Source organism: Diplotaxodon limnothrissa, linkage group LG22 (genome assembly GCF_057381915.1).
Source record: "Diplotaxodon limnothrissa isolate DT_005_m linkage group LG22, D_limnothrissa_male_GT1.1, whole genome shotgun sequence".
NCBI classification, from domain to species: domain Eukaryota; kingdom Metazoa; phylum Chordata; class Actinopteri; order Cichliformes; family Cichlidae; genus Diplotaxodon; species Diplotaxodon limnothrissa.
This window is the reverse complement of record NC_140616.1, coordinates 15,873,648-15,900,479: the sequence shown is the minus strand read 5'-3', so window position 1 is coordinate 15,900,479 and position 26,832 is coordinate 15,873,648. Positions and strand designations below refer to the sequence as shown.

Sequence of the window (26,832 nt, the reverse complement as noted above, 5' to 3'; positions counted from 1 at the left end):
GCAATGCTGGTACTCTCAAATCTCATTCAGTACTTAAAAGCTCAAAACTAAGATGAAGTGGTGGTGACGCTTGAATGGTGAAGCCCCTCTGCTGTCATACAAAGAATCTTAAAAGGCTTTGCAGCCAAAGCCGGTCGGAGCGGGCACGCTCCGTTTTGCGTAACTATTTTTAAATCCAGTAGCACTGCAACCACGTAAGCTAGCGCAATAATTTTCTTTGCATGTGAAACCAGAGGAGTTGCACTTACATCTTATGCCATCAGCTTGTCCTAGGTCACAGTTTCCTTCCACATATGGCTTTGCAAAAATTGCATAAAAAGCACTTGCAGCAACAAAAACATAATATTCCAGAAACACGCTTTGCCGATCCGATCAGCTGTTCGTAACACTTCCTATGTCCATCAGCCCGAACTATCGCATGTCCACCATGACCCGCCGAAGCCGGAAGTGACGTCATTTTGCAGAAATGTAGTTTTTTACCATCAGGGCCTTATGAGCCTGTACTGGTGTTTTTAAAAGTTATGTTTGACTTTATGACTTTCTGTGTCATTTCTGGTATGGTTAGGACTCATATTGCACAGCTGGAAATAGTTTATTTTGATGCACATGCTGTTTTTTTTTGCAAATTTGCACTATAATATTTATTTTCCATCTCATGAAGCCAAGAAGATAATTCAGTACAGTTTTTTTCTTCTGTGTTGTGGTAATTCTATTTGGAAAAAAACACATATTCATATTTTCAATATTAGTCAGACAGTTGAAACAATATGATTTATTCATCAGTCTTATCCACCAAAAAGAAGAAACTCATCAACACTGCCGAAAGTAATGAACTTCAGTGACATTCAATTTTTAATCCATAGAGTTTAAGGTTTAATGTGATTGTCCCACCCTTTGCAGGTATAACATCTTCAACTCATGGATTTTCACAAGGTGTAGGACTGTATTTATGGGAACTTTTGACCATTTTTCCAAAGGTGTATTACTGAGGCTAGACACTGATGTTGGCAAAAGGCCTGGCTTGCAATCTGTGCTCTAATTCATCAAAAGATGTTCTGTCATGTTGAGGTCAGGACTCTGTACAAGCCAGTCAAGTTCTTCCACACCAAACTCACTCATCCATGTCTTTATGGACCTTGCTTTTTGCACTGATACAATCATGTTGCAAGAGAAAAAGGGCCAACTGTTCCCACAAAATTGGGAGCATGAAATAGTCCAAAATGAGGAATGTTTGAGGCACATTGATCTTTCAGAAGCAACTTTTTCTGCCAATCAAACTAGGAAGGGTTATGAGGGCATTTCCAAATGATTTGAAGTCTATCATTCCACAATGAGAAAGATTACTGAGAAGTAGAAAACATTGCAGATAACTGCCAATCTTCTTGGGAGTGACTGTCCCAGCAAATTCACCCCAAGGTCAGATTGTGCAGCGCTCAGAGAAATTGCCAAAAATGTAAAGCATAGACTTTACAGGCCTAGGATGGTAAATCTTAAAGTTCGTGAGAGAACAATTAGAAAAAGACTGAACACACCCTCTTAGATGAACCTTGGCTAGATGTAGAACAAGCACTCTGCAATAATCTAGAGATCTCAGACCTACCATTTATCAGCTCAAACATCCAACGACATGAATGCTTTAAAAGCATCAACATCAGCTCTTCTCTGACAGCATGGTGGGAGTTTCTAAAATTGACGGCGTCTTCATTAATCCCATGCAAACGTACACCTATCTGGAACAACCCTGACATATTACAAAACAATAATATGATAAACTTTTCAGATTGGAGTGATAAAGGAATCAAATATTTAGAACATATACTAGAAGGAACAGAATTTATTTCATTTGACGGACTAGTTACACAATATGGGATCAACAAGAAAAGATTTTTAGAATATCAACAAATTAAATCCATAGTAAAAAAGAAATTTAAACCGGGTCAAGTTGAACTACAAACACCACCAAGTGTGGTTCAATTTCTTACTCTTAAACCCCCCAAATTACTATCCAAAATATACAGAATGCTTTCTAAAACAGATGAATCAATATCACTTCCTATTGCAAAATGGGAAGCGGATTTATCAGTTAACTTAGACCTAAACTTCTGGTCTCAGATTTGCTTAAAAACCTTTCATCTAATTAGAAATCCCAGTCTTCAATTAATTCAATACAAAATATTACATAGAGTGCACTATACAGGTCATCGGATGTTCAAGATGGGCTTTACGTCTACCAACAACTGCTCACACTGCCAAACCAATTCACCGGACAATTATATCCACGCTCTTTGGTTCTGTCCACCAGTTCAGAAGTTTTGGCGCGAGATATGTGAAGACTTATCGAAGTGTCTGAAATGTAACATTCCAACTTCCCCCTTAGTGTGTTTGTTGGGCAGCTTAGATAATGTCACTTCAGAAAAGAATATAGCCCATATGGTTTTCACTGCCCTATGCATAGCCAAGAAAACAGTCCTCATGAACTGGAAAAATAAAAATAATCTTAATTCTAACCAATATAGAAATTATCTATTAGACTACATTAGTCTTGATACAGCCTCTGCCACCACATCAGATCAATTGCTCTGGGCTCCTTTGATCAGCTCCATCACCTAGTGGGGGTGGGGGGTCATAGTTTGGTCCCGCCTTCACTGTTGTGATTGGTGTGGGGGTAGGGACAGGCTTAGGGCGTCGGGGGGTTCCCCGGAGGCATCTTCCTTGGGGGGCTCAACCCGGGGTAGCGGTCATGTCCGGTTAGGGGCTCTGTTGGCTCTCAGGTGACTGTTTCCTCGCGGCTGCGTGCAGCGGGGCTAGGGGAGGGTCTGTGCTGACGGACGTGGGTTACTGACCTGGTAGCCTGGCTGCTCCTGGGTGGGTCCGGGATGGGCGTGAGGTTCTGGGGGCGCTCCGTCTCTGGGCTGGGACCCGGACCGGGCCTCGGGGGCTTGGGTCCTGGTTGGTGTGTTGCCGGGGTTGTGGGCGGGTGGGTGCATGGGGGCCCGGCCCTGGAGCAGGGTGCCGCCGGTGCATCGAGCCACCTGGGGGGCTCTTCAACTGGTGGGGGAGATTGTCACATCTTCCTCAGGAGCTCCCTCTGCAGGAGGGGGAGATACAGGAGAGGTGGAGGAAGATCTCAGCCTGGGTGTTTATTGTCTTATGTAGTCTGGAAGATGAGTGGATGGTGGGGTGGGTGCAGTTTTCTCTGTGGTGGGGTTGGGTGGACTGTCCCGGGCTCTGTGGGGCCGGGCGGCGCTGCTGCACTGGGCCCCGGTCTGGATGGGCCTGGGCCCCCTTTCCCTGGCGGGTCGCGGAGTGTGGGGGTGCCTACTGGGGTCAGCGGGGGAGCTGGCCCCAGGGAGGGGTCACTTGCCCCTCCCTTCCTTCCCTCCCCATCTCCAGCTGCCTCCCTCTTCCCGCTCCACCACAACCACCCACACATGCAGGGCCTTGGAGTAGGGGTATGTCACCAGGGTGCAGAGGAGGCTACCCCCCCCCCCCCCCTCTGTCCCCTTCTGGCTGCCTCTGCCTCAATTTTATCCCACAACTTAGACATTCACATTACTCACACTCTCATTACACATACATATAGGATCTTGGGGGTGGGCACGATACACGGAGTCCAAAGTACCATCAGGGTGTACACCCCACCCCTGGCATCGTTGCCCACCTCTCAATTTTAAATACACATAGACATTGAGGGCTAGCAGGAGGGACCATGCGCTTACCTGCTGCTCTCTGGCAGGTAGCTCCAAGCCCTCCTGGGTTTTAAATGCACCTTAGAACACACATGCATCAACATTACAATGAGCGGGTGGAGGGAGGTTCGGAGTCTTCTCTCACCCCCGTTCTCTGCGACCTGCTGGAGCAGGGGGGCTAGGAGGAGGAGTTGGCCGTCCGACTGCGGTCTGGAGTGTGGAGCCTTCCTGCTGCTGCGGAGTCGGGGCGGTCTGCCTCCCCCCACCGCAGGGAAAAGGGAAACACCACCTGGGTCTGGGTGCAGTTCCCCCCTCCAGGGGCGGGGGCACCTAGACCCGGTTTGTAGAGTACGCTTGGGGAGTGTGATCGTGTGTACAACGTCTTTTTATGTCTGTCTCCACGTTGGTTGAGTGTGGAGTAAGTGCATATGAGAGCATGAGGGTGGGAATGGATGTTTGTATCTGTGTGTGCCTGTATGTCTGTGTCTATATGTCAGGTTGGGTGTCAGGCGCCACCTCTCTGGGGACATCTCAGGCCCTCCAAGGTTTGGAGGCCTATCTCCCCCTACCACCACTTCCCCTGCCAGTGGCGGACTCCCTCAGACATCGGTGCGTTGGTGGTTCTTTGTGTCCGGGGGTGGGCGTCCAGGTACACACCGGCTCACTCCTTGGCGGCCGCTTATCGGGGCCTGGAGCCTGGGGCTCGCTCGGGCCACTTCGGAGGTGGGGTGCCCCCGGCCTCTCGGCCTGGGGCTCGGTCACTCAGGTGCAGCTGGCTGCCGGCGGAGCTCACGGGCGCGTCACTGCAACTCCCCCTGGCTTCTGCTCCGCGGCTGCTGAGTGAGCCCTCATCTGGGACTCTCCTCAGCTCTTTCCGGGACAGTGGCGCGGCTGCCCCTCTGTTGGTCTTCCTTGGTCTCTTGTGTTCTGGGGGCCTCTGGATGTCTGGAGTTTTGATTTCCTCCACACCTGCTTCATGCCCTGGAGGACGGGGCTGTGGCCCCCCCCACACCCTCTAGCAGATTATTACATGAAGGAACCTTTTAAAAAACAAAAAACAAGCGCGTCCATGCTCACAGGTGTACACACGGGTGATCACACCCACAAACTACACCCTTTTTGGCTCCTACCTCAAAGCACACTGTGTTCTGTTGATCTTATGTGCTGCACAATAATGTTTAACATTTAGTATTTACTGTCATATTCCCATATATCATTGTGATGTTGTTTATTCTATTACTCTTGTTCTCTTCTGCTTGCTTTCTTTTTTCTTTCTCAGCAGGTGACCCAGGTGATTGATATATGCATTTTTTTTTTCTCTGCCCGTTCTGTTGGTTTTTGTCTTTTGCCCTTCTCCCCCGTCCCTCTTCTCAGCTGTTTCTCTTTCCCTCTTTCTTTCTCCCCTTCTTTCCCCCAGTCAAGTCTGTCCCGTATTCAGTAAGTGAAAATAAAATAAACAATAAAAGGTGAATCAAATGGACCATTACGGCAAGGCTGGGATGGTCAATTTGGTAAAGTAAATCCGTTGGGCATCTTTCTTTGCCTTTAGACAACAATTCTGAGGGCAAAAGAGCCAAACGGGACAGGCCAAAAAGAAAAAAAAAAAAAAAGAAAAAGACTGAACAAATATGGCTTGTTTGGAAGTTAGAAAGCCTTTCTCTAGAAAGAAAACGGCAGCACCACTTAGGTTTGCAAAGTTGCACACAGCATATCAGCACAAACTCCTCATCAACTGTCAAGCACCGCGGTGTAGGGGTGATGATTTCAGCTTGTTTTGCAGCCACAGGACTTGAGGACCTTGCAATCATTGAGCACAAATTCCTTGGTATACCAAATTATCAAGAGTTAAACGTGAGACCATCTATCTGACAGCTAAAGCTCTGCCAAAACCAGGTTATGAACAACACAATGATCCCAAGCACAGCACCAAATCTACAGCATAACTGAAAATGAAAAGAATCAATACATTGCAATGGCTCAGTTAGCGTCCAGATCGCAACATGGATGAAATGCCGGGGTGGGACCTTAACACTGTGTGCTTTCTTTTTACCATGACTGTGTATCAATTGCCCTACTGAAACAAATACATAAATATGCCAATACATTATATCCTCAACCCAATTTTCACTGTTATGCCGATGACACCCAGCTCTACCTTTCTTCTAAACCCAATTCATCCCTCTCACCTACCTCCCTCTCAAACTGTCTTATTGAAATTAGATCCTGGTTCTCCTCCAATTTTCTCAAACTTAACAGTAAGTAAAACTGAAGTTTCACTTGTTGGTACACCATCTATCTTAACCAAATCCCACAGTTTTTCCATTAACATGTTAAGAGTTTGGGTGTCATACTTGATAATACTCTTTCATTCCAGTCTCACATTAATTACATAACCCGGTCTGCTTACTTCCACTTACGTAATATTAACCGACTCCGTCCCTTACTTACTCCCCATGCTGCTGCCATCCTTGTCCATAGTCTTATTACGTCCCGTATTGATTACTGTACCGGTAATTCCCTCCTATTTGGTCTCCCTAAAAGGTCCCTTCATAAACTCCAACTTCTTCAAAATTCTGCAGCTCGGGTCATAACTTGCACTCTGTTAAGAGCTCATATTACCCCAGTTCTTCAGCAGCTTCACTGGTTGTCCATAGAAGCCAGGATAAATTTTAAAATCTTACTTCTAACATACAAGTGTATCCATAAATCTGATCCTTCATATTTGTGTGACCTGCTCCATATCACCACTGTTTCCCGCCCTCTCAGATCATCAGCTGCTATTCATCTTACTGTTCCGTCCTCACACCTTATTACTATGGGGAACAGAGCTTTCAGTCGCTCTGCTCCTCGGCTCTGGAGCTCTCTTCCTCCTGCACTAAGAAAATCTGACTCCCTTTCCGTATTTAAGACACAGCTCAAAACACATCTGTTTAAACTGGCTTATTCGCTTTAATGCTGATTTTATCGGTTGTCAAGCTCTGTTTTGTAATTTTAACTTATGTAGTTTATGACTCCTGTTCCTTTTATTTATTTTGTTTTTTGTAAGGTGACCTTGGGTTTCTGAAAGGCGCCCTCAAATTAAATGCATTATTACTATTATTATTAACCCTCACTGACACCTCATTATGGACTGTGAAGACAGATACACAGCATAAGCTCATGATAAATGTATATATCCACAGAGCAGACAGGAACTCATTGAAACGTTAATGTGAACAATGTCGATAATGTCGCAATGCTGCCTTAAATCAATAGCTGTGACATGCCATAGTTTATAATTGACTGAAAGACTGGTGTAAAGTCAGGCTTAACTTCTAAATGTGGGGGACATAACTGCGTTCTCACTGTCATGCTGCAGGGACTCGCAAAAAGCAAGGTGAGGTTAGGTAAATCATAAAATTTTAGGTTGAACACTTGGTTTAAGGTTAGAGTATAGTAAACTGGAGTAATGGTTAGTGTCAGTCTCCAGGGGTTTATGTAAGTAAATACAACGTCCAATAGTGGTGTGAAGTGATGGGAACTCAGCTGTGTGTGTGAGTTTGTACGTGTGTGTGATTTGTATGCTCTGCAGTAGGAGTGGAGTCAAAGTGTTCCCAGGTCGGTGACCTTGGCTTTAATAATAGATGAATGGTGACAAGAAAAAGAGAGGGACACAGGCAGAGACCACGAGAAAGAGAAAAGCAGAAACACAGAGATAGACAGGGAGGGAATGAGTGCAAAAGAAAAAAAGATGCAGGGCTGGTCATTTGACAGACAACAGAGCAGAGAAGGGGTGTCTGATACAGGAAATGGGAGAAGCAAAAAGAGCAGAAAGGAGGAGAAGCAGGGAAACTAAACAACAGTGCATTAGAGAACAACTGACAGAGAAAATGTTGTGATTTCAAAAAGAAGGGAATGAGAGGATGGTGGATAGATAGATGGCTAATAAGGAAAAATGAGACAGAGGGAAAAGGGGAAGAGAGGGAGAATGTGAGGAGCGAGAGGGGTGAGTGACTTGCTGGTAGAGCTTCGTTGGCTTACTGATGGAGGACCTGTCTGACACACACACACACACACACTAACAGAAACCCACATACACACATTGTTAGTGTGGCTTTACAGAAAGGCTGGAGTTACTGATAATGTTTATATTTCATAGCCAAGGTCTACGGGATATGTCTATGTACTCTACAAACACACACACAGTGTGCCCCTTTTTTTTTCTTTTTTTTTTAACATCTCAGGCAAGTACCCACCTTTATATTAAATCTTGTGGGTGATGGAGCCGGCACTCTGAGACAAACACATTTATCTTGTACTGAGAATTGGCGCTTTTCATGGTTTGGGGGTTTGAGCAAAAAAAAAAAGAAAAAAAAGAAATATTTAAAGTACTTTTTTGTAGGTTTTGACAATCTAAGAATGTCAAACACATTTACATAAGTATGATGTAGATGTAATTAAAGGGGGCACACTTAAAAGTCTAATAACAGTACAGTAGATGTTGAGCAGCAAGCAGTCCTTTCTTACATAATATGCTGAGGATTCCTTAAATTGTACATTTATGCTATTTTTTTAAGCTGAACTATAAAAAGTAAACTTGGCATCACTCCCTGGTAAGCAAACAAAGTGACTAAATAGCTAACATAGTTTAACAAAGACACCCCCCCCCCCCCCCCAAAAAAAAGAAAAAAAGAAAAAACCCCTCAAATATTTAAAGAAAAATCCCTCAAACTAAAAATTATATCATTTATTAGGCAAATAACAAACTGAATTTGTGTTTTATACCCAAATTTGAGCTCACACACTGGACTTCAATGAGAAGTCCGAAATTAATCAAGCATAACACTCAACCACTAAAACCAATTTTTGTGTTAAGGACTGCAAGTAAATAACTGTAATTTGGCATCTCAATCAAAAAAATAATAACGAGCTTCATTTTTCTTTTTTTTTCAGCTTTTTAATAAAACAGTAAATTTTAAACTTGATGGATAACAGCATTAATTATATTTTAGCATTAAAAATACTACCTTGATTAAAGAGCTTGTGCACACTGGTGAATTAGCCAATACAGAAACATAAAAATGATTTTGATAATTATGAGGAATTTTAATTGGAGTAGCAGTGTCATAAACCTTACACCGGGTGGTATGGTCCCCACAGCGCACACAGTCTCTTATTGCTTTTCAAAGAACATAAAAGCCAACATAGCTGTGATAAGGTCATTGTGACACAAAATAACAAAACCTTATAACATCAAAATACAAATGCATGGCTTTTGACAGTGAATACGCTCTAACAACACTGCATTGGTCTTCCACGTATTGTGCAGAATAATCTTGCTGTGTACTACTGGGTACAGATTAAGAAAGAAAATCCAGCTCTCATGCCAATGCAATGAAGCAATATTATAAGCATGGGTGCATTTAGATGGTGGCTCTCTCCATTAGCTTTTCTATTGATCTCTATGGTGAAATCACTCAGGAGAAATTAATGGGCATATGCACAATTATCATTGAGACAGGAACCTTATGTCCTTCATAAAGGTGATATGATTTCAAGTTAGTTTTTAAACTTTTTAATATTACCTGCGCATTGTATTATTTGCTTAAAAAATTGCCACCAATACATTTGTTATTTGCAGAGTTACTTTAAGAAAGACAGATCTGCAGTATTTCATTATTTTCTATTTTAATCATTTTGATGTTATGTCTTTTTAATCACTGTGTTTTCAGTATATCATTTGAACTTCACAATGAAACTCAAGGAGCATAAAGGGCAGAGATATATCAAAACAAGTGTCATTGTCACACCCCTTTTGGAACTTGCTGCATTACCAGACTCAGCACTGTGACCTCATTATGACAATAAATCCGCAGATGATGACACCTAAATGAGGTACACAAAGTTCATTTCTGCAGCAAAGCTCCCCTCTCTATGTTTCATGTACTGTGATCAAATGAAAACTACATCCATCACACAGGAAACTTTGGAAAGGTTAATATTTTTAGTTTGGCAGGAGCTGATTCGACAGAACAGAAAAACACTTTGTTCCTAACTGATATTAAGAAGAAGGTCATGCGTTGCTAGACAAGCATTTATTTTTAAAGCAGATCAATGCATCTACAAAGATGTTCTGTTTGATCAAGATAAGTCATCGCTTAAAGGGATTAACAATGAGACATCTCAAGAAGCCAAACTTTTCAACTTTTTTGGAATTTTGACAGAAATAAAATTTCCACTGCACAGCGTAGTGAAAAATGAAGACAAAACTCCCACAGAAATCTAACCTGATATCATCCCGGGATGTTTGAAGCATCAGGATCATCCTCAGACTATAATACCCTCAAAACTTGGATGATAATGTTGAGAGCTAAGACGCACTCAGACTACTTTTGAAGCCATCCACAAATACACAAGTCATCTGTCGACTGATTTAAGATCCCCTCATTAGGTATTTGTTAGCTTATCAAAACACAAGCTGCTGAGCAGTAAAACCCCTGGGTGTACTGAATGAGTGAGAAATTCTAGGATTTATTGCCAATGAATTTAAATTTCAATTGCAAAATAAACTGTTATTCCTTTGTTCAGTCATACAAGTCAAGATTGAACACATAAGACACATAAGAACCGTTAGTTAGTGCCTAGAAAAGCAAAAATAAAATGCATTTAAAATTAAGTGGAAACCTATAAGAACAAAATCCAAGTACATTAGATGTGTATATCAAATAAGTAGAATCAGACAGATATAGACAGGTAATCTAACAGTAATAGAGTCGATGCAAGTGATGAGATATCAAAATTACTTGCAAAGTCACACTGTGTTACATGCAACATATCCAATGCAAAATGCTATTGAGCCATAAAAAGAGCAATGCCAGGGCAAAATGTACAACCCACAGATTTATAATGGTTACTAGTTTATCAACTTGATATCATCTTCATATTTTTTTAATGTGACCAACAACATGTGATTAAAGAGGGTGCCACCCTGTGTTTTACTGTTTGATGTGGAGCAGGTGTGCTCAACATTACCAATATAAAATAAATCGAAAAACTGAGGGGTTTTTTGCCATCTCATCCTTGGTATACAAACACATAGTCTGACAAGTTTGAAAATGTCTTCACAAGTTATTTAAAGGCATCTAATTCACACAATTTCCTTCTCTTTTTCTCTCCTACAAAAACAAACACATGCTCATTACTTACCTTTATAGTTGATTTTAAAGCCGATAGAGCCGACACTCTCATCTGACTGTAGGTGGAGCCACATCTGGTGAGTCATGCTGACTATCAGGTCAGGAACAAAGCTACCTGATAGGCTGGAGCACAAAACGCACTGCTATTAAATCACTGTCACCATAATTACTACTATAAGTAGTAAAGCGCTATATAAATACAGGCCATTTACCATTTACCATTTATAAAAAAGTATCATTTTCATCATTGCAATCATAGCTATAATCAAATTCTCAAGTGATTCTCTGAACAAATTGTTGGAACATACTGCACTGGAGCTCAGTGCTTTGCTTTGGTTTTGCAGAATCCTGCCTGAGTATGGCAAATTGCTTTGAGTACTCTGATGCTATGCAACCTTTTTTCAGAGTGCCAGTCCTGTTTATAATCAAAAGCTAACAGTGACCATCTACAAAGTGAACCATAATCACCCACTTTGTAAAAGGTCTGGCACTGTTATCTTTGTGGGCACTACATTTTACAAATTCAAGAACAGTGGTAGATAATGCTGATTTCTGTTATATAATCAAATTATTTTATGCCAAAGAGATAGACCTTTCTGAGTTAGGTGGACGCTGACGCTTTGCATCAAGCCCAGAATAAAAAATGACAAAGCAAAAGACAAAAAGTACCTTTCTCATTGATTATTCTCATAGAGCACTGCTGCTTATCTGCACAGCTGGTCTCTGTATCGCTACATATCAGTGACATTTACTTATAATATAGATATATTGTAGAAAGATTTCAAAGATGTTTTATCTTTAGCTAGTAAAATGGGAACTAGGTGCAGTGATTTATTGAAACATGTGCAAACATACATGGGAATGCAGTACACAAGGTACAAACAGAAAGCAAATATTTGGCATGAGCAACTTTATTGCTCAGCAAAGCCTGAACTGTCTTAGCCAAGCTTTCATGTAATTTCTTCAGGGATAGCTTCAGAAAGCCTGGACGACCACTGTTCACTTAAAATTACAAAAAAGTACTGTAATATACACTGATCTCTGGATATGTCGAAAGCAAGTGCAAAAGTATGTCAGTTTATAGTATAATACTTACACCTGTAGAATAGTCGTAGGATCTCCTACCTCCCCTCCATCTCCAATAGTTAGCGTATCATAGGCAATCTCTAAGTCAAACTCTTCAAAGTTGATCTGGATGACCTAAAGTTGACATGCATGAAAAAAACAAGCATATTCACATTCATGTGAGTTATTATTCCAACACAAGTCAAGCAGTAATATATAACTTTATTTTTTAAAATCAGGGCTACTCAATCAACAATAAGAAGAAGAAAAAGAAGCAAAGTTCAGAAATCTCAGCACCCAGTAAGGAACGTGGTTATTGATTCCAGTTTGGAGGTCATCGCACTGAGCTGTGTTTCCTAAAATTTCAGTTTTATACCAGAAAAACCTTTGGCTCAAAAAATTCCACAATCATTTTGAAAATGGTGGATTTGATCTTGATCTGGTTATAATTGCATTAAAAAATGTAATCTACACTCTTGTAGTCCTAAAACTAGCGTGAGCTCAATCATGTTGCAAAAGGTTACATATTGTATCTTGTCATGTTAAGACTTTTACCTGTGATGACATTAAAGTCATCTCAGTCTCTGAGTTATACCTGAGCATACTGTACATGAATCATTAGAATTCATTCATGCATCACACAATGAGGCATGATTTCATTCAGTATCGCACAATGAGGAGGGAAGACTGCAAGTAACACCTCTGCTGTACACTTGAAGCAGTGAGTAGCAGCACACAGCTCAAAACTCTGATCGGGAATTATTAAACCAACACTTTCTGTTTCATCTAAGACCAGAGAGAAGCACATTTGGCAAAAGAGAAGAGAGAATGGGGGGAGGGTTGATAGAGAGAATGAAGAAGATGGAGGCAGATGGAAGAGGAGAGGACAGAGGAAGAGAGGAAATGGGGGTAATAATGAGCACATCTTTGATGCTAGCAAAGTACAGTGGTGGAATATTTCAAACTAAAATTCTGACTTGACCCTCAGGGGAAGACTGAAACCTCAGTCTGCCTCCGCCCTGCTCTTCTTCTCTCCTTATGAGGAATTTCCAGATTTCCAGAATGAATATTCTGCTGGAGCACTTCAAAGGCAACCAAATGCATCGCACAGATCTTATTTTCCTGTATGCTGGTATATTAGCACTAAGCATATTTGCATGCATATTGGCACGCTCAACAACTCTGTATATTTATTACGTTTAGCTAAGACGTCAATACAGTTCTCTTTTTCCCTTCACTACACAATTTAAGCACCAGAAACATGACACCACTACTGTGCATGCTGAATGGATACAGTTCATTTTTTATGCAACTTTAGCCTATGAATTTATGAAAAGGGAGAGAGCATAAACAGTGGCTATTCCTTTAGTGTCACCTGATTTGTTTTAGTTTATGGGGTTCATTTTTTTGCCATTTAATACTTGCTTTACCTCTTCTGCCACAAGCAAGTAAAGTTATCTTTTGACTGACAACAACTAATGTAGACATACCCAAATATACCAAAAAAACTGGGAAAGCGTAACAGCACCATCACCCGATTTCACCGGAAATGGAATAAACAAGAGTGTATACAAAGATGAAGCAACAATCTACCCACTGCTCAAGGTGCTGACTCAGTCTTATCAGTATGTGAGGCAGCAGATTGGATTAAAGCATTACCTACAAACCTGTTAAAATCTCTCTGGAAAGCATGCACACAGACACACGGAAACAGACAGGCACAGGCTTTGTGGAGATTACTGTATCTATTGCTCTGATTACACAGTTGCCATATTCACACACACTTATCGCTGTATTCTCATGAACTCAAAGCAGGTTCTCAGCACAGCAGCAAATCTGAGAAGTAACAGCCGCATTTATATGACTGTTTTTACAGATTTTATAGAAAGACAACATCAGATCGTGCTTTTACAAGGATAATCATGATGATCACAATACTTAAAAGTCACCTTGTGCACTTTTAACATCGCAAATGGTTGCTGACATAGCTGAATGACTTTCCATAAGTGAAACACTGTTCAAGAGCTTACAAACTTTATGGAAAAAGGTTTTTTATTTCCTTTTTCCTTTGCACCTGCAATAACGTGTGGATGCCATTCTAGTGCAGTGTTGAAAGTATAGAGGATGGGCACTGGAGACGATTAATTTGACAGCAACAAGTACGGGTCTATCAAATGCAAATGGTGGAAAAATAATGGAAGCGCTTCATAGATATATTTTGAGTTAAATGATCAGAGATTACCAAAAGCTTTCCACAGCAGGTTTGAGATAAAAAGGAAAAATCTTGAAACTTACTAGGCACAGCAAAGAAACACATCCAAATGTGCATAGAGAATTCAAAGTGAGTGGGTTTCACTTGTTCAGTGCATGCCAGAAAGAAGTGAAAATGAAATCGTGGTTGCAGTGCTCCACACACAACATTCACAGATTGATAGCTCATGAAGTAAGCTGGGAGCAGTCATTACTGTATTGTCTTTCACGCTATATTTCTGTGTGTGTGTGCCTCCAATTTTTATAGTGCTTACAGTCAAAAAAAGTGAATGATGAGACTATACTACCAAATAATTGGTATAGTGAGTGGGTTTAAACAATCCTTCTATCCCAAGTAGGTGAAATAACTATGAATCGGGCCAACAAGCAGATACAAAAAGTTTGAAGGCTGAGGACAACAAGGGCATCGATATGCAGAAACACTAGAAATGATGCCTTTTGCTTAGTTTGCTGTAGGTAACAAAGCTTTGCTTCTGAAAATACCTCATTCTGAAATGGACTCTATAAGGAGTATTCCATTAGAGTTGTTCTGTCTTGTTGTATATGTCCTTTACAGAATGTCCTAATGACACATCAGCACAGTTCACACAGCATTAAACACAGCTAAGCCATAAGCACATTGCACTGAATCCATGCATGCACTTACGTTTATGCATCTATGAATGCTGCACTGAAGTCGGCTTCGACTGGAACCTCATTAGTGGGAATGTGAGGGTCAGTGTTTATGTGTGTGTTCCTTTTTACATTTAGTGTGCTCAGTTTGTGTTTATGATAGATGAAGCTGAAAACTCCACATATTTCCCCTCTCTTCTAATTGGTTGGTGTTCATGCAAACATCCATCTCTCTGTCGATCTCTTTTCACTAGCTATCTCTCCCGCTTTTCTCTTTCTCTCTCTCTCTACCACCCTCTCTATCTCTCTCTAATTGGCTGCTGCATGTCTTCCTTCTATCCGTCTATGGCCTCTAGCCAATGAGGCGACAGAATCGGATTTCTGCTTGATAAAGCACTTCCTTTGGTTGTCGTGGAGACAATGAGGTGAGCGAAGCTCCTCCCTACTTATACCATAAAAGATCTTAAGATACTTTGAAGATATAGTTACACTAGGAATATGTGAAACACCTGGTGAGTGACACAGCCGGTGATGTAAAGCGGGCATTGACAGGGCTGGGGGATAAAAGATTGTCTGTGACAGCATTACCATAAACCCCGATCAACACGCTCCCCTTGAATGTGCTTCTCCAGTATAAATCGTGCCATTGTGATGAGACCTGGGATGCAGCTGATGAAGACTGATGGTTAAAGTCCGAGACTACTCAGTGTTTTGCCCCTTACTTATACTTTTTTCAGCTTGGACTGCCAGGTGCATCCTTTCCAGATACCAACTCTGAACAGGAACTAGTGGGAAAGGCTGTGCCTGCCCCTTACTGTTGCTATGCAACTACTGAACTATAGAAAGCATTAGAATCACTGTTCTCCTATGATAAATGTTTAACATTTTTAACCTGAGCCCTTAAAAGTGCTATGCTGTTCATCCCGTCAGGAAGATGCAGAAGCATACCATTTCTTTAATGACAGAAAACCAGTGGAGTGTTTTCTTTTTCTCTTTGCCTACTAGCTTCAGTGTATGTCTGATTTTTTCTTAAGCCTGCAGGGCATTTCTGAATTTAATGCCTACAGTATTAATGGAAAATCTACCTAAAACAATTCCTTCCTGTCTTTGAATTGAATGCCCTTGCATGCACTACCTTTGTGTTTATCATAGGGGTGCTAACTAAATATTCATCATCGCAGCGCTGCAGTAGTCATCTTGTATCCATGTGTTATGCATTAGACTGTGCATGCAAATGTGAATCGGGCCACAGAAACCTAGCACACACTTTATAATGTAAAAGGCTACTGTTTTAGGTGTGTGTCCAGCTGTCATGAAAAGACTAAAAGATAGCTAAGCACCTACAGTATGTAAAGACTTTTATCCAATCTCCTGTATCATGACCAAACGATAGTAAGAAAGAAGTGTTTTGATTTGCTCATATCGCAGAACATGGAAATTCAAGGAGAAGGAGAAACCAAATGATGGAGAAAATACAGAAAAGGAGAAGAGAAGAGAAGAGAAGAGAAGAGAAGAGAAGAGAAGAGAAGAGAAGAGAAGAGAAGAGAAGAGAAGAAGTGAAGTCTAGTAATGGGCATGCTGTCCTACCATCCCCAAGGTTAAATGAGAACAGGAGAGAATGAATTGGCTCTAAAGGCTCATTCTGCCAAAACTAAATGAAGCAATAACATCAGAGAGCTATAGAACCCCATTAACACTTAACCTGAGAGAGAGAGGGTGGTGTATAGGCAGAGAAGGATGGAGGGAATGGGGCTTGCAAAGATCGGGAGAGAAGAAGAGTGGGAGAGCTTTGGAAACTATGTCTCTTTACCTTCAGAGTATGAGAAGGCACCTCTGTGAGAATCTGTGTGAATTTGCGCAATGGAGAAAGAGATAGGAGGGAAACAGTGAAAAACAGATTTTTCCCCTCAAGTGCTCTCCTCACTCGCTGTATTCTCTCTTTCTCAGTAGTAATTTGATGGTTTCAGCTTGAGCTCTTTAATGAAGAATCTGGGTAATTCTGAGGACAGTGCCTCTGGGAGTCAAGGAGGAGGAGAGTGGGCAGTGTAAAAAAGAGACAAAGAGAAGGAAGAGGCAGGATGAATGAGAGAAAGAGTACAAGTTGAAACAGGCAGAGATGTATAGAAGTAATAAAAAAAAAAAAGAGATCTTCTTGCTGTAGAGACAGGACTATTCCCTTGTTTGGAACGTGTTATGCAGGCTACACCCTCTTGCTCTTGTGATTCTCAGACTGCCTCTCTTTTAAGGAGTTTGGGGTTCTTTTGTTGCCTTCCCTCATACTGAGATCAACCTACTACTGTCCTGTTTGCTAAGTTGCCCCTCGTTGCCACATCAGCTCCCTAATTGAGAACAGATTTTTACTGCCAGTACACCAGATCATCACTGCTCCCATTCTGTCACAGTCATTTTTGCCCATTACCTGTTGTTTACCTGCCAGTTCCCAACTGTGTACTTGCCTCTGCCACCTGCCCAACATATGTAAGCCTGCTTTTGGACTGGTAAATTACCTTTTACTCAACGAGATGCTTCTCTGGATCTGCAATTTCCTGTTGTCACTAAACATCTGAAGCATGCAGAATGTGAATTCCTAAACCAACGGGAACTTATAAACACTAACTGAAATGTGCTCAACACCAACTGTGAGTGCAGCCTTAACTAGAGAAAGTGACTGCAGTAATTGCAGATCAATATCCTGTGCACTGTGGTAGTGTGTTTTACTTATTGTATTTTTTAACATAATGTTTAAAGTAGATTATTACCAACTTTCTTGACAGTGAGATACAGTATACACCCTTTTTTTGTGAAATACCAAAACATTATATTATAATATCTAAATCCAATAGTCAAGATGTGATTGAAGCAGAGACTTTCAGCTTTAATGGCCAAATGATATAATAATAATAATTATTATTATTCCATGACAAATTAAGCAGGTAAAAGAGCTGAAGTTGAAATTGTATCTGTAGCTTTACACTGGAAGTCTTCGAACGAGCTCCAAAAAGATTTGGGGCCAAACAAACCCATCAGAGACAAAGGAAAAAAATGTAAGAAGTGGCCAAATTAACAGTCTAGTACATTTCTACAAAGAAGAAGTGCACCTGCCCATTCAGCAACATTCAAATCCCTGAAAGACCACAGAAGGCAACTAAAGTCAATGACTGTAGAATTCTCTAAGCCTGTCCTGGGCTGAAACCACCTCCCCCCAAAAACAACTTTAGACATGTGAAACCAAGATCACTCTGTAAACTGCATCTATGATTATAAAAAGAAAAAAATGGTGGAGAAGGAATGAAAACGCTAATAACAGAAACCACACAACAATACATGTCAAACATGGTGGAGGCTACATTATAGTATGGGCTTGCATAGCTGCTAATGATACATGCTACACTCTCTACTCTGATTCAGCCAAAATCTGCTGAACGGTCCAGACAGCGTTCCACAGTACTGACTCAAGAGCTTTCAAGGAAGAAGCTCTTGGGCTGATCTCAACTCGATAAAGCATGCTTTTCGGTTCTTAAATACAAAACTGAAGGCAGAGAGACCCACAGGCCCCATAAACCATAAGCAGCAGTGGAAGATTGCTGCAGTAAAGGTCTAGAAGAGCATCTTAGAGGAGGAAACATCACATTTGGTGAAGTTCATGGGCTGTAGGCTTCACACAGCCACTGACTAGCAATGATTTTAATCCAAGTATTAAAATAATCCTTATATTTTAAATTTTGCTAGTTTCTCCAATTAATTTTGAGCCTCTGAAAATAGGGGGCAATGTCTAATTTTGTAAGAACCCTTAAATTGAAGCCTGCTTTTATTTGGCAAAACAAATCTTCTAGACCTTGTTGTATTTTTAAAAAAATTCTAAATGCCTTTGAAATTGATCTACCGGATTAACCGATGCTATTATTTTTGTTTTTATTTTCAAAACATACTTCAGAGCGGTGACAATGAAAAGCAATGACAGTTATCTGATAGCATTAAAAAAAGTTTGACAAGATATTAATCCACAACCGAGAGTTTTTTTTCATATTAATAATTTGAATCCTATTAGCTTTACATGTCCACACAATTCACCAAGGCAGATGAAAAATAAATGAAGGTGAGAGAAGAGTTGTGGGCAGACAAGGATTTGTCAGTCTTTGCCAGGCCGATTTCTTTCTCTCTGGCTTTGCTATCTGGACCTAACAAGTCTCTACTGTATGTACTGTATTAGACAAATTCAAAGACAGGTAGGACCTGTGGTTGTATAAAGAAATATATATATATAAAGAAATATAACCTTAGATTTCAAAAACTATGGATAACTGGTAGACTGCAATATGAGGAAGTCAATTTCAGGCTCAGTTCATGTTTTAAAGTTGTTTTTGGGATGAGATACCAGCAGTTTGTACTATGATCTGAAGGCTCTTCAGCTTTAGAATCATTTAAATTGCTCTGCTATGCAGTATTGTTATACAGTATTTACCTATAATATTTAATATTCCTTGGGGCAAAAGGAAAACTTTTTTTTTTACCAGGAATGTGGTCTGTGTGGTATACGTCTCGATGCACAAACAAACATTGGGTTTGTTCTGAATGGATGTCTGTCTCTTCATGGCACGTACTGTATAAATATATAATCCCCTGAAGACCTCTGGTGTGATGTAGTGTCATAAAAAAAAACATGTGTACCTTGTGGTTCTGTGTGGTCTGTGATTCAGTATGGCATATAGCAGATATGATGTAGTGGGATAAAAGACGTCATACATGTTTAGGATGGTGCATGGCTTGTACGTGATGTGGCGTGGAACACTACAATACATTACGAGGCACGGCCTGTGAAGTCCTTTGAGATAAAGGGCTACAAAATGTTTTTCTGCTTCATCTCGTCTTCATTTAGGTTTATGTGTTTGGCAATATCCATTATCATTTATCAGACAATAGATATACAGTAATTTTCACCCCTCTAACATGTGTCGCACATTTACACACACACACCTGAAACACAAAGGGTCCAAATGGCCTTAGTGTTGTAGCCTTCAACTGTCACCTACACAGTATAGCCTTCAACAGAGAATGTATTGCTTTAGACCATAAACCAGAGGCCTTGGGCAGTGACAGAGAGCACTGTGTGTGAGAGCAGGGGGGAGAGAGAGAGACAGAAAGGTTCTGAGCACCAACAAAGTGACTGCGTGTGTGTGTGTGTCCGTCTCAAAAACAATATGCAGTGTGTGTTTGAGCAGTTATATATGTAAGTGTGTGTGTGCACACGCTTGTATGTGTTTGTTCGTCCCTATTGTGCTGACGCAGGTGTTGCCATTGACGACAGAGTGGTCACAACAGAGCCCCGAGTCGAATAAGGGTGCGTGTCTGAATACCAATCAGATTTCTCGTGGGACATAAAGCGGCCAATGGCAGATATCCATCTAACCTCCAACCTATCGTCTGCCCCTTTGCGGGATTAACCAATCACACAGAATCAAATGCGGACATGCTTTGACTGGCATATAATTTACAACACCTCCTACGTGAATTATTATCAACCCATTTCAATTATGCAAAAATGCTTCTTAACCAACTTTGTAAATGCTTGTAAGAACTGCTGATTTATATCTATTAAAATTAAAGCGAATGCATGAAATTCAAATGGAGCGAAACCTTCAAGCTGGTTCAGGAAGGAAACTTGGGCTGTGCTGCTAGGCTGCAATACTCCACATACTTCTGCATAGCGCTAATTCTTTACAGTAAGGCAGAATTTCAGCTCACATGCACTTATCACTCCTGGCTGTGTTGGTGCTGCTGTTGCTTGTTTAACATTTCATAAGCCCCCATTACACCAAACCTGGAGGTTTCAAGTTCCACTTTTGTAACTTGACGGGTTTTCCCCAATTTTAGCTTGGGTATGCAGAGAGAAAAACAGCATCAATACTAAGTATTGCTTCTTCACATAATAATAATGTATTGCAAGTGTGCTTGCTGATTTAAACTGCTTTATAATGAACTCTACAATTAGAAAGTAGGAACTATTTTACTTATTACTTGTTCTATAACTACATGTACAGGCAATATGTCTCTATGGTTAAAGTGAGTTTGTGTATTACCAGTGATGCACTTTGATATATGTGTTTTGGAATTAATTGATCTCTCTTCACACTAAATTTGAATTTGAGAATTTGACAGCGATAGAATCAAAATGAAGACTTACCTTATTGGGATTTGAGGCAGTAATTATCCACACACACTGTGCGTTGTTCTCATATTGAATTGGGAAGTTGGGAGATGTAAAGGTTCCTGATGGCCCCTGAAGATTACTGCCACAAGTCTTCACTGTGGAGAGAAAACAAAGCAAAACAAAATAAAACATAATGTCATTGTTTTAAAAGCAACCGAAGCATTAATATTGGTTTTAGCAACAGTAATTGTAGGCTGTTGAGTCACCACACAACAAAAGAGTGACAATTAGCTTTATAATTAAACCATTTAGGTGATGTTTAGCCAGACATATTCAGGATACAGCCTGCAGCAAAAGTGTAACAATTGTGGGTAACAGCTCAAGTTTAGAGGAGAACAATTAAAGTGGATTTAGCACAGCTGAGAGATGCAAGGAAGAAGTACTGTGACAGAAAGGAAAGAGAAGAACAGAAAGGGGAAAGAAGAAATGAGTCAAGTGCAGACAGGTACAGAAAGAGGAACAGAAGGTCACATAGATGGTATTGATATTGCCAGCAACATCTCTCTGGATAACAGTGCTTAATTGGAAGCTATTGGGTGTGAAATACCACAGGATTAGCTAGAACTGTAGTATTGAGTGACAGATACATTCACCTGCAATTTGCTGAAAGTCAACAACTTCGCTTTACTACAGGTGTTATAATTACAGTCTGTCTTAAAAAAAAGAAACTAAAAAAAAAAAGAGGTGAAAAAAGTCAACCAGAGGTATGAAAGTGTAAAGTGGAGATTCTCTCTGCTGAGCCATAGAAATTTACTTCTTATTTTAGTCAGTGCCTGTGCTGGAACCCCTTACAAACTCAAACACTAATGCTGAAGTTACACTTAGTGAAGTGTTGAAAATTATGGAACGCCAGGACTGCCATAATGAATTAATTAAATACACCATTAAATAATTAATTAAATGTGGCAATAATTAATTAAAATTGGAATTAATTAATTAAAATTGGAATTAATTAATTAAATAAATAGTTATGACACATGTAATTAATTAATTATTGACACATTTAATTAATTATTTATGTATTTCACATTTTAATTAATTATTGACACATTTCATTAATTATTGACACATTTAATTAATTATTTAATGATATATTTATTTATTTCATTTTGGCAGTCCTGACGCCTGGCTCTCATCATGAAATAATTTTATCTGTCAGCCTCACCCATCAAACTCAGGGGGCGGGGTTAACGCTGATCGAGTCAAAACCATTGCTTTGGCCTGGTGGCCATTGTTTCTAGCACACAACAACCGGCATGTGGAAGCTAACAGAACTGAGCTTTGAAAAACCCTGTTTGTGTGTTACCAAATACCGTTTTAATATTTTTTTAGCCGAGAATGTAGTGGTTTAATCTTCATGTGTCTGGTCGGTTTGTCAAGATACAGCCTCTTTGCAAAAGTGTTTCGATGATTTCGGAGATGTCTGCCCAGTCTCACGGCAAAGCGTGGGATAGACCCGCTCGCCTCGCAAGCAATCCCACCGACAAAGCGCAGGCCCCGGTACACAGCTGTAGTAACCCCCGCTGACTTCTTTTACTGAGGTTATATTTATCGATGTTTTATTTCCTGATGTTCTTATGTGTCCTACGTGTTTCAGTCGCCAATTCTGAATTATAACTAACATTAAAAACATGTTTAAGGAGGAGAGAGAGCAAATAAATCTGTTTAACATCTGATCTTTGGGTTTTTGTTCAGTAATCAGCGTGACCTGTGTATAAACACATAAAAGAGATAACGTTGGTGTTTCCGTCATGTAGTAACTGCTGGCTTTAACTGTACAAAGGTTGTTCGACACTATGAAACACATACAGACTTCATGATGTTCGGCTAATATTTTTATTGTGAATATTAATCATGCTGACCTCGCTCTGTACACCACGCAGCGAGGTCAGCATGTCCACGATATCCACGATATCCTCAGCTCCATGAGTTAACACAAAGTTTCCCAGCTGACTATCTAACTGCCAACTATTCCAGAGACGTGAAAATATACAGCATAAAGAAAAGTGTAAGAGACTCAGCAGCAGATTAGAATAACAGTTATACATTTAATAAATCACCAAATGAATCCAAGAAACGAGCAAACCTGTTCCGACAATTTGAATTTGTATTCCCTCAGCTGCAGACTCGCTGCTGTTTAAATGTTTGAAAAGGAAGATTAGATATAAAAAACGTCAAACATAGACTCAGTCTGCCTTCACATTTGATATGAGGCCAGCACGTATAGTGGCCTCAGCAGGCTATTACTGAAATACACATGCTATATCATAAACTATGATATAAACAGGGAGGTCCTATTAACATGTTTAGTTTTAAAGGACACCTTCCTGCCTTTAGTCTCATTCATGAGCAGTATTAGTTTTCTTCTAACATCCAGAAGTCTGCACAATGTGTTTCATAGTTTGTAACAAGCCTTTGACAGGTAAACATAACATGACCGAAAAAGCAAAAAAAAAGAAAAAAAAAGAGAGAGAGTGTTGACATAAGAAGAGAAAATTCTCTCAATTATGGAGACAGACAAATGGTTCATTTATGTTTGATGTGTGTTTATTCCTCCCTAAATATCGTCGGTGAAGTTCGCCATGCATGTCAGATTTTCCTGCGCATTTTTATACCTCTGCCAACAGAGAGAGAAAAAAAATCACATTCTAACAGACAGCTGGTGCTTAGAATACAGTTGAATAACTATTAAAAAACAGATGATATTTAGATGATAGTTCAGTCTAACACATGTGCCAGTGAACCATTAAACGTCTGTGAAACTATGCAGTTATGAAACGTAACTTTAACCTCAGCCAAACCGATTTGCTCAGTTGTAAATAAAACAGCGAAGTAAACGTGACCCGACAGACAGAACCTGAGTGAATGAAGTCCAGCGTTTAACCACTGAGAGCTAAAACTCAGCTGAGGTTTGAAAGCTGTGTGCCGGTGATTGGACATCAGCCGCTGATAAAGCTGTTCGCCTATAAAGTGCTCTGTAAGGAAACGAGCTCCAGCAGCTCTGCGCTCGGGGAAAACACTATATTTACTTATCTTGTGCAGAAAAATGCGCTGACATTGCGTTATATCGAGCACCGGCTGCCCAGTTAAACTGTGACTATCACCAGGGCCCTGTTTCAGGAAGCCGGTTTAGAAAACTCAGAGTGAAAAACGATACGCAGGGTTGAGTAACCCCGAACTGTCCAACTCGGAATATTCGGTTTCAGAAAGGCTGATAACAATTAGTTCAATCAACGCGGAGTTGCTTTAACCCCAAGTGAAGCGCGCGGACGAGGATACATAAAGCCCTGATTAGTGGAGCACAGATTAAGCGAGTCACCATGGAGACGGAGGGAAAGAAGGCGCGGTCAATGTATTTTACAGCGCTTGAGGCCGAAATTCTGATGGCAGCATATGCCGATAACATGCAAATTTTGCGGAAAAAAGTAACACAGCGACAGCTGCAAAAGAAAGGGAGCATGCATGGCAAAACATAGCCGACAGAGTCAATGCGTGAGTGTTAATTTAAACATTGATCGAGGGATTTCCACCCATTTAACACGTTATTTTATCATATGTTATTTTATCATATGTTATTTTATTTGTTATTTTATACATTTTATTTTGTGATGTGATGTGAGCGCAGGTGCAACCCAACAGGCCCCAAACGTTCCTGGCAGCAAGTAAAAATGAAATATAAAAATATAGTCCAAACAGGTAAGGTGTAATTGTATTATGAGCCATAGTGCTTGGTCTGTTTGTCCGATGTAAATCAATTGCAGTTAGAGGCTACATTAATTTTCTGTCTGTAAGCACTTATTGAAATTATCTGAGCACATTACAAGTACATATTTGCTTACTCTGTATGCTCAAATGTGACCCGTTATAGCCAACAGAAAAAAAGCGGAGGCCCGAAAAACAGGTGGGGGTCCTCCACCACTCACAGAGGCTGAGCAGTTGGCCCTCAGCCAAAACAGTGGGCGCCCTGTGGCCGAAGGCATCTCTGCGGGGACATCCTCTGAGTCAATAACCCCGCAAGACACAAGTGCCTACATAGGGGGTAAATTCAAAATAATACATGATGTGCATACATCCTTTCTTCACAGTCACCTTTGCAGTGCTACTCATTCATTTGATAAACTCTTCACCATAATGGATTATTTTGTAGTGAAGTTATTTTCCTACTGATTTTGCCTTCCCTCAGTCTTGGTTGTCTTTGAGAGCATAATGACAATGAAGTGTAAGGTGCTTGGTATGTTTGTTAATTGCCATTTGGTCCCTTGTAAGTTATAAGTGACCTGTATAAACCTCATATTCTATCAGTTGATGGTGGTGGTGTACTGCATCTGGTGCAGCCTCCTGTTGAGCCAGACCAACATGCAGTTGTGAGTAATACTCCACAGATTATATGAGTTTACAGTAGAACAGCAATGTTGTTTATTTCTTTACTACAGGAAAATAATGAAGAAACATTGACAGCTGTTACAGAGGAGGAAGCAACAGAGACACTTTATGAGGTTTACATCTTTTAATACTTTGTGTACAGGAAACACAGGCGACCAATAAAGCCAGTTGAACAAAACATCTGTTTATTCTTCTTTCAACATGTTGAGGTGATGGGTCAAAGGAAATGATTGTGACATATGGTGTCTCTGACTGCGCTTCCATCTTGTATGTCCGTGGGAGGGTCAGGATGTTCATGGTTTGGATCACTGCTGATGTTTGGTTCAGAAGGACAGTGTTCTCCTCTAATTGTGGCAATGTTGTGAAGAATCACACATGCCATAATAATGTCACATGCCCTTTCTGGGGTGACCCTGAGTCTTTGCAGGCACTGGAACCGGGCCTTAAGCATTCCGATAGTCATTTCAACTCTGGCTCTTGTCCTGCAATTAGCCAGATTATATCGCTGCTGTGGGCCCGGTTCAGGGTCAGAGTAAGGGGTAAGCAAATAGGGTAAACATGGATACCCCCTATCACCAAGCAAGTAGCCAGTGAACTCTCCTAAGACAGAAGGATACACTTCAGTTCAAATGTCCCTGAAGCAATTGGTCTTTATATATTTTAAAGTATTTTCAACTCACCATGTCCAAATTTTGTGCTCAGTGTACATTCACGGAATATTTGTGAGTCATGGACAGAGCCTGGCCACTTGGCTTCCACATTTGTGATAATGTTGGCAGCATCACATATGATCTTCACAGTGCAGAGAACACAAATTAGCATCCATTACTATAATGAAATAATTTGTTAGTTTGACATGCTACAGGGAACTATGTACCTGTACATTAATGCTGTGGAAAGACTTCCTGTTCACATAGTCTCCTTCATTTACTGAAGGAGCAATGATTGGAATGTGAGTGCCATCTATACAGCCAATCACGCCTGGGAACCCTGAAAATAAATGTAAAATTTAAGTAGTAGTTCAAGTATCACCACATCATAAATTAAGTTTTGGTCATCCTGATACCTGCAATTTTGTGGCATCCCTCTTTGATAAATCTTGTGGGTCTATGACCGGGGAACACCACAAACGCGTACAGGAGACGTTTCAGTGCAACTGTAACATTCCTGACTGCCCGACAGACGGTAGCCTTGGAAACGTGCTCAGCTTCACCAATATTATACAGAAAGCTCCCGTTTGCAAAAAACCGAAGTGCAATACAAATAATATGTACAGAACTGAGAGCATGTCCGCGATGTGTCACATGCGTAATATATGGCCTGAGGATGTTATTCAAATAAATTATAGATTGTGCTGAGAAACGGTAACGTTCACACAGAAACTCATCAGGAAATGATAAAATGTCCAAACGCGCTCTGATCACTCTCT

The 26,832-nt window shown here is 40.6% G+C and overlaps 1 protein-coding gene across 1 annotated transcript in view; it reads right to left on the bottom strand.

The window, feature by feature from the left end:
- csmd3b (CUB and Sushi multiple domains 3b) overlaps positions 1 to 26,832 on the bottom strand; it is a 433,532-nt gene that overhangs the window by 110,879 nt on the left and 295,821 nt on the right. The window contains exons 10-12 of the mRNA XM_085346113.1: positions 20,994 to 21,115; positions 11,961 to 12,064; positions 10,875 to 10,987 (exon numbers count right to left, since the gene is read on the bottom strand). Coding sequence (XP_085202239.1) covers positions 10,875 to 10,987; positions 11,961 to 12,064; positions 20,994 to 21,115 — 339 coding nt within the window. The remainder of the gene's footprint in view (positions 1 to 10,874; positions 10,988 to 11,960; positions 12,065 to 20,993; positions 21,116 to 26,832) is intronic.